The 15,731-nt window shown below is 41.8% G+C and overlaps 2 protein-coding genes and 1 pseudogene across 2 annotated transcripts; 1 reads left to right on the forward strand and 2 right to left on the reverse strand.

Annotated features, from left to right (window-relative positions):
* Window positions 1-485: 485 nt before the first annotated feature.
* Window positions 486-5,336, reverse strand: LOC120709209 (annotated as a pseudogene).
* A 1,117-nt stretch (window positions 5,337-6,453) lies between these two features.
* On the forward strand, window positions 6,454-9,305 carry LOC120710321 (protein FAR1-RELATED SEQUENCE 5-like). Its single transcript, XM_039995949.1, has 3 exons — window positions 6,454-7,513; window positions 8,717-8,977; window positions 9,097-9,305. Exons 1-3 carry the CDS (start codon window positions 6,454-6,456, stop codon window positions 9,303-9,305), a joined length of 1,530 nt encoding a protein of 509 aa, XP_039851883.1.
* A 3,199-nt stretch (window positions 9,306-12,504) lies between these two features.
* On the reverse strand, window positions 12,505-14,697 carry LOC120709210 (protein enabled homolog). Its single transcript, XM_039994754.1, has 3 exons — window positions 14,476-14,697; window positions 13,096-13,326; window positions 12,505-13,003 (listed from the first exon to the last, which is right to left on the reverse strand). The coding sequence occupies exons 1-3, from the start codon at window positions 14,661-14,663 to the stop codon at window positions 12,946-12,948; spliced, it is 477 nt and encodes a 158-aa protein (XP_039850688.1). The 5' UTR covers window positions 14,664-14,697; the 3' UTR covers window positions 12,505-12,945.
* Between the last annotated feature and the right edge of the window lie 1,034 nt (window positions 14,698-15,731).

Raw genomic sequence — 15,731 nt, forward strand, 5'->3', positions numbered from 1 at the left:
GGGCTTATTATTATCGTATACTTGCTCTCCATCGGCCTCATTGCTACCAAAAAGGACTGCCTTGAAATGTCGGAGATACCTATATATGATACCAAAGGAGTCCATAGCATTCTTGCTCTTCAACAGATGGGAGTGTGTATATGGAAAATAACACAGCTCAGAGGTAGTATCTGGCATCAACCATCCTAACAAGCCGCAGCGTGCACAGGCCTAAGCATTAGCAGTAACCTCTGTGGTACCAGCATTGCTTTCTGAGAGTTGGATCAAGCACCCGGCTAAGGGTCCAGGCAACATCGAGCTCCACAAATATTCGTGCATACTCTCGTGAATGTTGCTTCTATGGTATCCGGAGCACGGACGCCCGAGGAGATGTGGTTCCTGAAGCCTTCTGTTCCCAATGCACTGCTATCATAACACCAAATTGGCCATCAGAAGAAAAAAACTACCATCTACAATCAGCATCTGGACGATATAAGAGGCCGGGGTATGACAAGGAGGCAAGGCTCTCTCTCTCTATATATATAAGAGGGGAGGAGCCACAATTAACTCGCCCCAAGTTTGACCCTATCCCCTAGTACAGATGCCACTGGTGTTCATGCCTAGAAATGTCAAAGATGTCTTTCGGCAGAACTGGCCACAGTCGCACAACAAAAAAAGTCCAAAATTCCACATATATGGTTTGTCTGCCAAGAGCCAAACGAAACACGTGGTGATTCATGACAAGGCCAGAGGCTCCAACGATAAATACAGGCAAGAGTGTGCAGGGGATCATACGAGTAATTGGAGAACGATAAGGACGCATATGTACACGAGTGCTTTGTTTGCCTTGCACAGTACCTGACCTACCCAGATCTTGCTCAAATGCTTTTCTCATGGAAAAGGCGATACCTAGAACACAAAAGACAGCATTTCTGAGTTAAAAGGCAGGGTTGATTTCATTCATACTGCAAACCAAAATGTTCAAGAAACAACATGACCCTACACTATTAGGTGAGCAAGCGTGTACCTGTCGAACTCTAGCTTCTGAGTGACAATACCATTCAGCAAAAGCTCTGAGTCGAACACTTGGAGACCTGCAACCATTGCACAGAACACTTGTTTCCTGAGATTGCAAGAAATGGGGGAAGCAACAGAAAAGGATCTTTTCGGAGAGAAAATTCATAACATGTACCACTCCTAATTAAAGGCCTACAGACACTGCGGTCTTGTTCACAAGAGATGACAAAGGCCCCCTCAAAATTCTTGTTCTTTATTGTAGAGGCTGTGATTCTGTCCGATGGCTGACAAAATTAGCACCAGAGCAGATTAGCCAATAAAAACTATGCAACCAAGAATGAAATTCAAACATATACCAAGGTCCTACGAAATTATTATGACATGTAAAACATAAAGTAATCATGTGATCTTTCCCTATTTTTCCTTATGGCTATATGGTCATATACTTGATAAATGAATGCGATGGTAGGTAGGCTACCAGTCTACAAAGGACAGGAGGACCCAATATGTAGATTAACAATTGCATACCTGACCATGAGCTGCCACCACTAAACTTTTCAGAAGCTCCTTGCTAGGCTTGGCATTTGGCGTGATTAGTATTCTTCTACCTTAAAATAAATTTTGGAAAAGTCAGGAAAGTTAACAGTATAAGTATTACAAAAAATGGCATAAAACTATCAAAAAAATGCCATAAAAATAATACTATAAGTTGAAAGTTTTGACATAAAAGATAATACAATTTTCCTCCAACATCATGCGTTCCCATTTCAATTGGATTCATCACAGATTCACAGCTAAGAATTTAGTGGCAAACCTCAAGCAATGGCTTTTTGCAAGCTCTGCTTATTGAAACAGGCAAGCTAAAGCCTAGTTCATTTTCCTTCTTCATATCCGTCATAATGTATTTCTTTTCATCAATAAAGCATCTTGCTTGACCACAGCATTCAAGCCATGATGGTGTGACTATAGGTATCCCCATAGCCATTGCTTCTAGCATGTTCCTTGTACGGGCAAACTTCTCAGCAACAAAGTGTGTAGCCTCTGTAATAGTTGTCGCCGCAGGTAGTCCGAAGTACATCAATATCTGCCAACGTCCGAGAAAATTTAAAAAGGTAGGAACCATCAACAGACCTCTAAAAACTGCTTTAATATGTATAACTAATGTATTGAAAACTACCTTTGTTTGCATTTTTATTATTTCCTTGTCCATGTTTTGGCTGAACAGGACACGCACGTTGGACATATTTCTTCTTCGCCTGCGCAATTGCAAAACTGGAGATGCTTCATTTCTGAACAGACTGGCAAGTTCTCGGGAACCTGTTCATTTCAGAAGGCCTCTCTTCAGTGGTTTCTTTGACATCTGTGTCCTAGATTGGGGGGCAGCGCTATTTATCTCTATCAGTGATACTCTGCATGATAAACTAGGGTTCTGGTCTTCTTGTGCAGATGTGGGTTGTTTTTCCACTCCAGTATTCTTGTTGAAATCAGGGCCAGATGGGACAGATGTGCTAAGTGTTTTTGCGGTTGATGAGTCTATTACTTCTGTAGTTTTGGATGTAAATGTAGCTGAGCTGCCAGCTTTATTGAATTGAATTTTCGAGTTTCTTGAGATAAACATATAGGTTCTCTTCCTTCTAGGGTGGATTACAGCATCAGAACCTAGAATATTTGAATCACTCGCACCAGATGCCTTGGTGATGGCTCCTTGCATGCTGCCACTGTCCACGATTCCTTTTGCTTTCCCTGCCACTGTCCACCAAGTCTCTTTTGAATTGGTGGTTCGATTGAATGTATCTTATCAGCCTTCCTTTCTTTTCCCAAATTTGTTATAAGAGCAGAACTTTCAGGATGTGCATTCTCCCTGACAACACAATTGACAGTTGAGGCATTGGACAATGCTTCCATAGCTTCAGCTGCCATCTGAGTACTTGGCCCAATATCATATGCTTCATATAAATCATCTCTAGAACAAACAGGCTCTGGCTTCTTAAAAGAATCCACAGCTGAGTCACCACCAATGCAATCTGATATGAACCCAGCCCTGGTACTTGATCCATTGCCACCATGTCTTTGGGAGGCCAAATGTTTCAATTGAGTGCTAGCATGGATTCTTTGTTTTTTCCTAGAAATCATAATGGCGGTGCATTCTTCATTATTGGGAGTATCAGCCCAGTCACAGATACCTGACTTTTGGAGGGGGCTATTGTACTCGGCCCTTTTGGCCAGACACCGAGCAACTTTTGTGACTAATATAGAAGCTGATTTTATCCCACTGATCGGGTCAGTGCTTGTTTTCTGAGAAGTTTCTATGTCATCTCCTACTAGGAGTCTTTCCACAGTATCAATAGCTGTGGCCTGTGATTCATCACCAGGCTCCTGCGAATTAAGGTAATCTAAACTTCCCTGAACGCTTGGGCTACTCATTGTACCCAAGCTGTAACAGCTAACACAGATAGGCAGGACCTACAAAATTGAAACAGTGAATAGTTACCAACACTGGACAAAATTGTGATCTGACTATCCAGTTGTTAATAAAATCTGAAGTTCTGAACATGATAATGAGTGCTTAAATATAATCAAATTCAAATGGTTCAATGATGCATAAACCAAAACTGCATAAGTGAAAGGAACGTTTTCAAACTGTCTAAGTATTCAACTGCAGATGTACACACCTGCTTGTGCACACAGAAAATGTATGATTACAAGAAAGATAAATGGCACATGTTGTCCTGTCCAGGAGTATGGAAGATATGGCAATACGCCCAACTGCGAACAGAGTTGTCAAGATAAATAGTGCTAGCTGCAAACTTAAATGTGGTAGCCAGGAGCAAGGGACTGAAATGTTGAGGTTCAGAGAAGACAGTATTAACACAATACGTGTATCCATATTTGTGTTGTTTCTGAAAAAATAGAATTCAGATAGCTAAAAGCTTTGCCAGGACTAGTATACCGTCCAATCGCAATATGGCGATCAGTTGTCAGAAAAAAAATAGATATTCGAACCACAGAGTTTAGGTAACAACACAGCATCAATAACAACTACACGGACCAATATCTATTATCTTATTATTTGGCCAACAAACAGAGCCTCCACGTTCGCTCTCAAGGTCTAAAAATTCTCACGTTAATTGGAGAATAATAGAAAAATAAAAAATTAACCACCACTGCCATTACGATAAAAATTAGCCTAAAATACACTTGTACCTAATTAAAAATCACCCACCAATGCCATTATGCAAAATTAAATATAAAATACCATTTAGCTATGTATCAATTACAAATATATACTATTAATAAAAAATAAAGCTAACAACAATCAATCAAAATAAAATAAAAATAAGAATAATTATCTGCATAATATTATTAAAGCTCAACAAATCAAATTGTTATTATAGGTAGATCATAGTTGAATTGTTTTAATCAACAATAAGACATAATTTACAATAATGAACAGGATAATGTATGGTAAAAAATAGTATAACCTTTAAGTAAGGATACAACGACATGCAAATTTTTGAATTTTCAATACTAGCCGCGCAAATGCGCGGGCTATACGCCTAGTTATGTCTTAAATTGAAGCACCAATAGTGATAGCTTCTACGATATTGTTGAATCAATCACAAGTACTAATTTCACAAAAGTGTCTGCATGGCAATCTCACGCTCATTGCGCTCATCACGCAGCAATCGCGAAAAGAGGAACCATCAGACGCCGGCGGGGTCCGCGTAAACGCGGGGAGGGGATTGGGTTCAGGGCTGGGAGTAGGGAATAGGAGAGAAGCCTTCCACAGGTGGAGTGCGCGGAGGCGACTAGGGGTGGAGCAATCCAGAAGGCGCAATCAGAGAATTCGACCAAGATCTCCCACGCACGCGGCGAGAGATGAACGATTCGTCGGCGCGGAGAACACGATCACAATACAAGCAAAAAATCCGCGAAAATATTAGGGGAAAACGAAGGGATTATACCTCCGTTCGAAGGAAGTAAGGCCAGAAGTTCTGTAGGGCCTCGCGTCTTCACTTCGGCACTAATCCACATTGATCGAGGCGAGCAAGGGAGCATCCGATTGGGGTTTCGGTGCGAGGAATGGGGGAGCGGAAGAAAAATGATGAGTGCGCTGCGCCAGGGAAGCGCGTGTTCCGAAGCAACTGCCGCGGGAGAAGCGTACTCGGGAAGCCAAAACCGCACCTCTTCCCTCTCGCTCGTCTTTCTGGAGGGAAGAAATGGAAAATTTCGGACCGATTTTTTCGGCGAGAGCGCGAAATCGTGGGGAAAAAATTTCACGCGCTCGGTGAAAATATAAATTTAGTAAAGTTGAAGTTGGTACTAGTAGATACTCTTCTCTATGAAAAATATCGGAAACGGGCAAGTTCCTTGTGAAAAAAAAACTCTCCCTGACATTGATAAATTCCCAGTCTGAATGAATAGGGCATGGCAACGATGGTAGTGGTCGAGCATAGTGTGGGATTAGCTTTTGCGAATACTTTGTTAAAATGAAAAAACACTCGCTTTGCTAACAGAATCCTAAGAGAGCTAGTTTACAACATTCCTTCATAGTATTGATATATAATTAGGGCCCGGCTAACTTACGGCCGGCTATAATATTAGACAACCGTACGGCCAGCCCATAATAGGAAAGTCTTAGTTAACTACGTTTTCTTTTCTGGCAACCCACGTTTTTGTGTCTGCTGGGCGCCTTTTGCGCGCCAACTCCCGCTAGTTGCGCGCCAAACCTAGCCCCAACGGGCCCACCAGAAAAAGCAATCTGCCTCTCCGCGCCCCCCTCTCCAATTGCCGGAGCAAAATAAACCGGCCGCCAGGCAACGGCGGCGGCGCATAAAAAAAGCCAGGGCGAAGAAGAGGATCAGCAAAAGATGAGGTACGCTCATCTGGTAGTGTACTTTTGCACTTTGATAGGACTTTATGTACCAATGATATGCAATTTGATTGTTAGGGTTCTAGCAACATGTTAGATTCACAGGAAAACCTACTAAACCACATCCTCTGCACAGAGAAACGGGAACCCCAAAAAGGTGTTCTACAAACTAAGTTCATCAATTTGCTTGCTACGGATCTGATTGCTGGATGCTTTGCACCCTTGTCCACTGCATGGTGGGATGTGCCTAATTGCTCCACTTTGTCCACTGCATCCTCCAAAATCCATAGTTGTATACCTGAAAAGTTGCACATAGAAAACTGGATTAGCGTTTTTTGGTACTGAGAAAGTAAAGAATTGCCTGCACAAAAATGCTGAATAGCTTGCACATAATATATGATTTGCCTGATATGACTAGGACTTGTCTGTCAACTAAAATTGATATAAAGGCATGGCTAGGGGTTGATGCCTAACATGGCTGTTGCTTTGATGCATCTCAAAAAAAAACTTTCATGTTGCGTGCCTGTAACAAAAAAATGCTTTGTCCAGGTGAATCGAAGAAAAAGAAAAAGACAAATACGATAATGGATCTGAACGAGCTCCCGCCAGATTTTGATTATGATTTTCTAGATGAGTCAGAAGCAAATCCTTCGTATTGCACTCAGATAGTTCCTTGTGGAGGGGCAAAGACGGTTCATGACACTGAACATGCTGCTGTCAGCAACAATGAAGGTCCTAATGGTGATGGTATTGGTGCTATTGGCAACAATATAGCTGAAGATGCACCTACAATGGATGTCAGCAACGATGAAGATCCTAATGGTGATGATATAGGTGCTGTTGGCAACAATATAACTGAAGATGCACCTACAATGGTTGATAACACCCAAGATGTGGCTGTTGTGGAGGATATTTGGTCCACACTTCCTGTGCCGTACACTGGGCAGACATTTGGCACTAAGCAGGAGGCAAGAGCGTTTTACAACTCATATGCAAGAAGAATTGGGTTCTCAGTTCGTACAGGCACTTCGCGGCTATCTGGTCCAGCAAGAGAGCAAAAGAAGGTGCTGTTTGTTTGTAACAAGGAAGGGCATGGTAGAAAGGGGAAAGAGGAAGTACCACCTGCTGAATCTGATGATAGCAATTATGAGATTGGAGAATCTGAAACTGAGAATAACAATGAGGGAAAGGGTAATGCAGACATTGATAAAAAGAAGCAGCTGGATAGTGGGAGGAAAAGAAAGAGGGAAAAAATGTTGCATACAGATTGCAAAGCAAGAATGGTTGTTAAGATGATTGGTGATAGGTGGCATGTGATCTATTTTGCTCCAGATCACAACCATGAACTTGTTGTAAAACCTTCCCTGAAGAAGTTCATGAGATCTCACAAAGGCATCTCTAGGGAGAAAAAGGAATTTATTGCCTTGTTGCATGGTTGCAATTTAAGCACTGGGCGCATCATGCAACTTATGAACGAGTTCTATGGGTCTGCGCAGCTAGTTCCATACGAAGGGAAGGATGTTGGAAACTTTCACTCCACCATTCGGAGAACAGGAAAGTATCAGGACATACAGCAGACGCTGGACTACTTTAAAGAACTAGAGCAAGAAGATCCTGAGTTTTTCTACAAGATTAAGCTTGATGGTGAGCACAGGGTTGAGAGCTTGTTTTGGGTTGATGGAGCAGCCAAACATGCATACATTGAGTCATACCATGATTGTGTGTCCTTTGATGCAACATACATGACAAATATGTATGATATGCCCTTTACTCCATTCATTGGGATCAATAGGCATGAGCAGTCATTCCTATTGGGTTGTGCCTTCCTAAGGGATGAAAAGACACCTAGCTACACATAGTTATTTGAAACATTTCTAGAAGCAATGAAAGGCAAGGCGCCGGTGAGTACTATCACTGATCAAGATGCTGCAATGAGATCTGCAATTGCTAAGACATTCTCAAATACTAATCACCGGAACTGTCGGTGGCATATTATGGATAAATTTTCTGGGACGATAGGACCTGTTTTGGCTGCAAATACTGAGCTAGAAGATGACTTCAAAGAGTGCTTAAACCACACAGTGAATCCTGCTGAACTTGAAGCAAAATGGGCAGCAATGATAGACAAGTATGTGTTGCATGATGATGTGCACTTTCAGCACCTATATACGATAAGGAGCAGTTTTGTGCCAGCGTTCTATATGCACTGTTTCTACCCTTTCTTGCAGTCCACTCAAAGGAGTGAGGGGTTCAATTCAGTCCTAAAAAGGTATGTCAACCCGAACATGTCTGTTCTGCATTTTGTTAGACAATACCAGAAGATTCAAGACAAGTGTCTGGTAGCACAGGATTGGCAAGACTTCATGACAGATGATAGGGATAGGAGAAGATGGTCTAAATACCCTATTGAGAAGCATGCATCTACTGTGTACATCAAAAACTTATTCTATAGATTCTCTAAAGAGTTTGAGAAGACAGTTAAATATGACGTGAGATCGGGAAGTGAATTCCAATACTATCTGGTGCCTAACAACAAATTTGTTTATGGACACGGAAAAAGAACATATCTTGTGACAGCGATTGAGGGTGAGGGCAGCTATTACTGTGAGTGTAGCAAGTATGATAGGGATGGGATAATATGCTGTCACATTATGAAGATAATGACAAGACTTGGTGTAAAGGCAATACCTGATCGCTACATATTGAAAAGGTGGACACAAGAAACATGTGATGCAACTGAAACTGCTGATCCTAGTGCGCATGTGGAAGCTAACTATATAGCCCGTGGTATGCCACTTAGCAACAGGAAGACCTTGTGGTTCACCAATCTGCCTACTGCATTTGCAGGGTTGGCTGCTGAAGGGTGTGTATCTAGAGAAACTTATACTCTTGTCGATACTCATATCAAGGAGATGCGCTCTGCACTTGATGAAATTAAGAGAAGAAAAAGACCAAGTGCACGGAGGGGGCGCGCAACAACTCAGCCCCCTAAAGCGGCTGATGTTGCTATTTCTGCAACTGAAAATGCGACAGGGATACAACCTACTTCTGTTGTTGCTAGTGAAAACATTGTTGCAACTACAGGACTTTTGCCAGCTTTACCATCAGGTACGTAGGGACCCCCATCTACTGACAAAACTAGTGAAAAACCCTACTTAAAAGTTGCTAGTTAAAAGCGGATGCATGAACAAAAAAATCTGAAAACATATGAAAATCTTTATTTTCAGAAGTTGGTGATGGCGGTGGGTCTCCTAGCATTCCTACTGCTGTTGCAATGTCAGACCCTGTCGGCAACCCACCAAGGTCAAAGGTGAAGGGGCGTAAGGAGAAAAGGCTAAAAAAAGGTATGAATGAAGAGGCAAAGAAGAACAAGTGTGGGATCTGCAAGTCCAGTGGTCATAATGCAGCGATGTGCGCGAAGAAAAATGTGGAATAGGGTATTTAGGGGATCTATGGTGGTGTGGAATAGTAGCATATCATATTATGTACTTAGATGCTTTTAGTATTTGATATAGTTGCCTATTGGGATGTACTGAAATGATTGTACTATTTGATATAATTGCCTATTTGGAAGTACTAAAATGCTTATGAGAATGTGAATGTTGCTGCTGTTTTCTACTAGGTAAAGCAAGAGGGAAAAGAAAAAATGAAGTGCTCTACTTACTGTAACATATAGTGGCATGACGAATCTGGTGGCACCCCTTTTCTTCTTGCCATTTAGCACATAGATGCCAACCTCTGCAATAGTGTTTTTCAACTTCCCACCTGGTTTTCATTTGCGGACCTGTTTTTCTTTATCCTCTCCATAATTTACCTCAATCTTTGGTGCTGAACCATGGATAATGTCATACTTATTCTACATGAAGTTAATAGCATCGACATCTAGCTCATACTTCCCTTGATCACCCCCGTTTGGTAAATCTAGGATGTCGGCAACAGCTTCTGCTGTGACAGAAATCCTACCCCTCCCTGGAAACACCAGCTCTGACCTCTCGGAATCAAAACAGTCCACAAAGAGCCATGAAGCAAGACCGCATAGTGGAGCAGGATATCTTTAGCATACCATCAAAATTCACTTCCTCTATCATCTTGCGTTGTGGACCTGTCAAACTTGAATATAGCTTGACAAGCCTGGCAGGCGATGCTCTGTTTCTTCGGGACTACAGAAAATGAAAAGACAAGATTAGTTATTAAAAATTGTCAAACAAAGGATGGGTTAACAAATAGAGAGAAAAATAGTGCACCTCCATATTAGATGGTTGGGCGCGGCCATGTTGCCACTTCTGCCCTCTTGCCATTGAAACCCTGCACATTATTAACGAAAAATATTAACTGATGCAGATTTAGTTGTAAAAGTGGAAGACATAAAAATACCATAACACTGATCAACTTGTACAGAAATGGATTCATGCATCTAAAAAAAGCGCGGCGGGGGGGGGGGGGGGGTGTAAAAACAGAAGAGGCAATTATGTTATTTGTTCTTGGGCAATTATAAATGAATGTTGATGTAATTATAGCAAACAACTGGCAAATTAGATCGCTGTATGAAAAATGGATGTGCTACTTAAGACGAGGCTTGCTTGTTATTCTACGTGACTACAACAAAAAATACAGAAGCTAGCACACACAGGCCATGATCCACTTTGTTTGGAGTTAACATGCAGTCATTATTCTTGCAAAAAACAAAAAAAGAAGATAACTCTGATGTACTTGCAAATAAAATGTTTGGTATGCTTGTGTGGAACCCCAGAAATAAGAAAAAGGAAATTACATTGTTTGAGCTTAGGCAATTATAAATCAATTTTCATGCAAATATACCTGAAAACTGACCACTTGATTGTTGCATACAAAAAATGAATTTGTTGCTTACCACAACGGCTTGCTTGTTATTCTACGAGACTAAAACCTATAAATCACACGCTTGCATAGACAGACTGTGATCCACTTTTGTTGAAGCTACGTATAAACATACTAGAATGTAGTGTGCATGTGGGGTATTGCTTCTATTTCCATATATCCAGTGTGTGAAAACCCCCTGGTGGCGGGGATACAGTCAAGCTTGGGAATCACCAAAATTCGGAAAAAATGCTGCCCATTCCCCCCAAATCCTACGCTTCCCGACCACTAACCCACGTATTATTGTGGGTGTGAGAGAAAAAAATAGCAGCAGCCCTAATTCTCTGCTTTGAGCCACACATCCCCCAAATCCTAAACAAATTCTAGGTGCTGCTGTTGGCAATGCTGAAAAATCGTCCCCTCTGATTATGAACCTGCACTTCCGCTACATCAAAACCTAGAATATATCTGCACAAATCAAAATCATTGGGGGGTGCGAGCTAAAACAATCATCACTCCAAACACAATGGAGAGCCTGAACCAAAAAAAAAATGCAGGGGCTCCGTGGGCAGAGGATTGGGGAATGGAGGGAGGGGGAGGGGGGAGACTCACTTAGCCTGCTGTCTGCGATTTCCACTCGCCCCACGCACGTATGCTCCCGCACAGGTGGATGCCTCTGATCGCTCGTGCTGAAATCCATAAAACCATAGCACATCAGACACCCGCGGCGGATATGTGTCAGGATGAAAGTGGTAATCTGAACTGTTAGAATAAATTTAATATTTTAAAATAGATATGTATAAAATTTGATGGTGATCATTTCTTATATTATCAAGCATATTATTACAAATAAGAATAAAATTTTGCATAAATTATTTTATGCATTATTTGCTACCTACAACAAAAAAAAGTGAAAAAAATACCGAATTTGTTTCCGAATCCATACCGAATTTTATATCTATCATTTGAGAAAATATAGGATGAATTTAAGGTTTACCTTTTATGAATCTTTACAAGCTCAATGCTCAAAACAAGAATACAAATTTGTATACAAGATTCTATATCCTATTTATTCACAATCAAATAAAAACGACCAAAAAACTGATTACCGAATAATTACCGTTTCCGACCGTTTTCATCCCTAGATATGTGGCATCGATTAGGATAAACAGGGGGAGCCGCGGGGCTTCAATGCGTGCGCGCAGGGGAGGAACAAGAGGGGAAATGCTCACCTTGACCTGATCCAGCGATTCCACGCACGAGCGACCCCCCTCCTCTCACTGGTCGGCGCAAAAATGAGACCAAAAAACCCCATCAGAGAAGCATCAGAAGAGGGGCGGATGCGCGCGTGTTGGGGATGAATCGCTCACCTCGCCGAGGGGTGCTGTGTTGCGGGTTCAGCTGGGCGCCCTGGCGACGGGATGCGAGGGATTGGGAGGAGGAATCACCGGGCGATGCAAGCGGGAGGATGGGGAGTAGAGAGAGGAACGAACCCTAGAGAGAGGGGGTTGAAGGAAATGAACAGGCGCGCGTCCCGATGTTTTGAATAAATTTCTCCACGGCCTCCTCCCTTCTAGAACGTGGGATCATCCCGGTCTGATACCGCTCGTGCGCGCGAGGCCCTCTGTGTCGTTGGATTGAACGCCTCCTCCCTTCTAGAACGTGGGACCATCCCGGTCTGATGCCGCTTGTGCGCGCAGGGCCCTCTGTGTCGTTGGATTGAACGTGGACACTGGATGAAAGCGGCTGTGCGGTCGTACAATCATACGGCCGGCTGTATTGAAGTCATTACCATATAATTATATACTCACGTAAAAGCTTAATCAACTCAACGATCTCAACCCAAACCAGAGCACGGTGATAATGAACGCATGTCTCGAAACAAAGCTAACCAGGCACTAGAACAGGGGAGGATACATGACCATCACCAATGAAAAGATAAATGGAGTTGCATCTAGTCCTAACTCCTAACAGGGTGACAGCATCTAGTTTGCCCTGACACTGACAGAGTTACATGCATCCAACATCACTACATCAGGCATGTAGCATCCTTGCACCGTAAATGCAAGTGAGCAACCCACTGTGGTCTGGAATCTAGGTTGCAAGTACAATTAGCATCCTTCTTCTCGAGGATTCAACAACATCCTTCCATCATGCCCACGCATCCATGGGACTATGGGAGGCAGTACATGTGTCGATGAAATCCGAATATGGGTTCACGTTCAGGAAGTGTTAAAATGCTATTCTTTTCGTTTAGCAACAAACAGTTTGCTCATATCTTCAGTAACAATGTTGCTCCTGTGAAGCAGTGACCAAAAGATAAACATTATTTATTGTGGAGATTGGTCCCACGACACTAAAGAGACAGGAAAAGGAAAAACAAAACTAACCTTCCACGAAGCTGTGGAGGAATTAGAGAGTTCCCTGCAGCACTTCTTACGCCTCGGGGTTGTGGTTGCATCCTTGGAAATTTACTGCGTGAGTCATGAAGAGCAGATCCATTTGATTCTCTCTTCCTTGATGCATTCTCTGCAGGGGGGGCAAAGAGATCTGCAACATCTGGGAGGTCTAATGATGGAGTGGGCAGGGCGACATTACTCGAACTGATGGGTGCTATGTTCCTGGAGCAAAAAAAATATGAGATCAAGAAAACTCAACAATAACATATCAAACCTAGAAAGCAATGGCAGGGAGAACTGGTAGAAATCTACTAGCAATTGACAAATATGAAAAGTAATAAAGTATACATCTAAAATAAAATCTTAGCATGCATACAACTGAGGGGGAAAAACGGAAGAAACAAAAACAAGGCCAGGCACCAAAATGAAAGTGGGGGCAATGAAATAACAAGGGAAGTAACTAACATACTTGAAATCTTTTTGCCCAATAAACCAACACAGCACAGGACATCTAATAATCCAACTTGCCCTGTTAGGAGTACCATTTTTTCCCTCTTTTTTTCTTTTTCTTATTTCTCAAAAAGAAAGGAGATCAAGGACAAGGTAACAATGCTTTTTCTTTCTTGTTGGAATTTATTGTCTTAGTGCCTCATTCCAACAAATTGGTTGTCTTATCACTTATATTAATATAGATCCAGATCATCTATGGCGACCACTGAGGAAGGAGTGTGCAATGCAGTAGGAATATTAAGGAAATGTATTATTTCAGAAGTGATATGTGACTGACTTGTTCGCATATATTCCGAATATTGCAAAATAGAATAGCATTGCAGTCAACAAAGTTTCCATGAACAAACCTTGTCATAAATCTTGGTTTAACTAAATCTTGTTACCTCGAGTGCCACTAAGCTTTTGTGAGCGGAATACTTATACTATTGTATAAAAAAGTGAAAGTGAAGGTGTCTTCGTTGATTTCTAAGGAGAAAGGTAGAAGCTGTGCTGCATATGGCGTCTCAAGTGTATCCTGATGAGTGATGACCGCACATATAGAACTCTCTTCATGGTTTGAAGTTGCATAAATAAATCCCACCAATAAAAGGAGCACATTGCAAAATGTGCAGCGCATACATGCCAATTACCATTCCGAACTGAACCTTCACTAGCATAGATTATTTGCTTCAGCTACTGTGAGCAATTTGGGGAACCATGAGTTTTATCGATGGAAGATTTACTAGTACGGTGAGTCGATAGCCAATCGGTTCAGCTTTAGTACAGCACACTCAATCAGCCAGCCCCGTCACTTGGTCACCTGCCAAGCAACCGCCGTTCCCAGGAGCGAAACCCTAGAGAGACGAGGCAGCAAGGACTTACTGGCTCTGGCTGGGTGCTGGCGGCGGCGGAGTAGGCTGAGGAGCTGCGCCCACCGCGGTCGAAGGGGACGGAGGCCTGGGCTGCGGCCCGATGGCGGAGGATACGGGTGGAGGGGAGGGCGCCGCCGCGGCGGGAGGCTCGCCGGCGTCTTCCTCGTCGGATGAGGCGTCGTAGGCTACCAACGACATCGGGTCCGGTCCGCCGGGGTCGGTTCACGCCAGGCTGGGCTCCTGCTTCCCTTTAGCTTCGTTTACGAGGATTTTTTTCATTTTTGTATTTAAAAAAAATTAAAATTTCAAAAATATATGGCGGTTTCGAAAAATTTCAAAACTATACCCATGTCGCCACTTGTCTGGGCGACAGGGCCCTGTCGCCCTCTGGCTGGGCGACAGGACTTAAATGTAAAAAAAAATTACATTTAGGTCCTGGCGCCCGGGACGCATTAAACAGCGAACTTGTAAAATAAATATAAAATCGTAGAAAAATCAGAAAAATACAAAATCAACTGTTCTGGATTCTATGAAACAAGATCTACAACTTTTATTACATAAAGTTTTTCATTTGATCAATGTATCTTGCTCTATTTTAAATACTAGTTTAATGCACTTTTATTTAAATCTCAAGATCCATCCTTTGGATGCATGTCATCTTTGGCCAGAGTGTTGCATATGGTAAGCATAGGCTTGTAAAAAATTGGTAGGCCCAGAAAACATTTCTAGAATAATTTTTTAAATTAAATCTTACAATATGTCTAGTTTAAATGAGTTATTTATCCATGCTGCTATACTGAGTTTTAAAAGCCATAACTTTTACAGTACCATTATTTTATTTCCTAAGAGCTACAAAAAAAGTTTGGTAAATTTTAGATAACCACAACTAGACCAAATGAATTTCTAGAATAATTCATTTGGTCTAGTTGTGCTTATCTAAAATTTACCAAACTTTTTTTATAACTCTTAGGAAATAAAATAATGGTACTGTAAAAGTTATGACTTCTAAAACTCAGTATAGCAGCATGGATAAATAACCCATTTAAACTAGACATATTGCAAGATTTAATTTAAAAACTTATTCTAGAAATGTTTTCTGGATCTACCAATTTTGTACAAGCCTATGCTCACCATATGAAACACTCTAGCCAAAGGTGACCTGCATCCAAATGATGGATCTTGAGATTTAAATAAAAGTGCATTAAACTAGTATTTAAAATAGAGCAAGATATATTGATCAAATGAAAAACTTTATATAACAAAAGT

The sequence above is a fragment of the Panicum virgatum genome, chromosome 5K (assembly GCF_016808335.1).
Source record: "Panicum virgatum strain AP13 chromosome 5K, P.virgatum_v5, whole genome shotgun sequence".
NCBI classification, from domain to species: Eukaryota; Viridiplantae; Streptophyta; class Magnoliopsida; order Poales; family Poaceae; genus Panicum; species Panicum virgatum.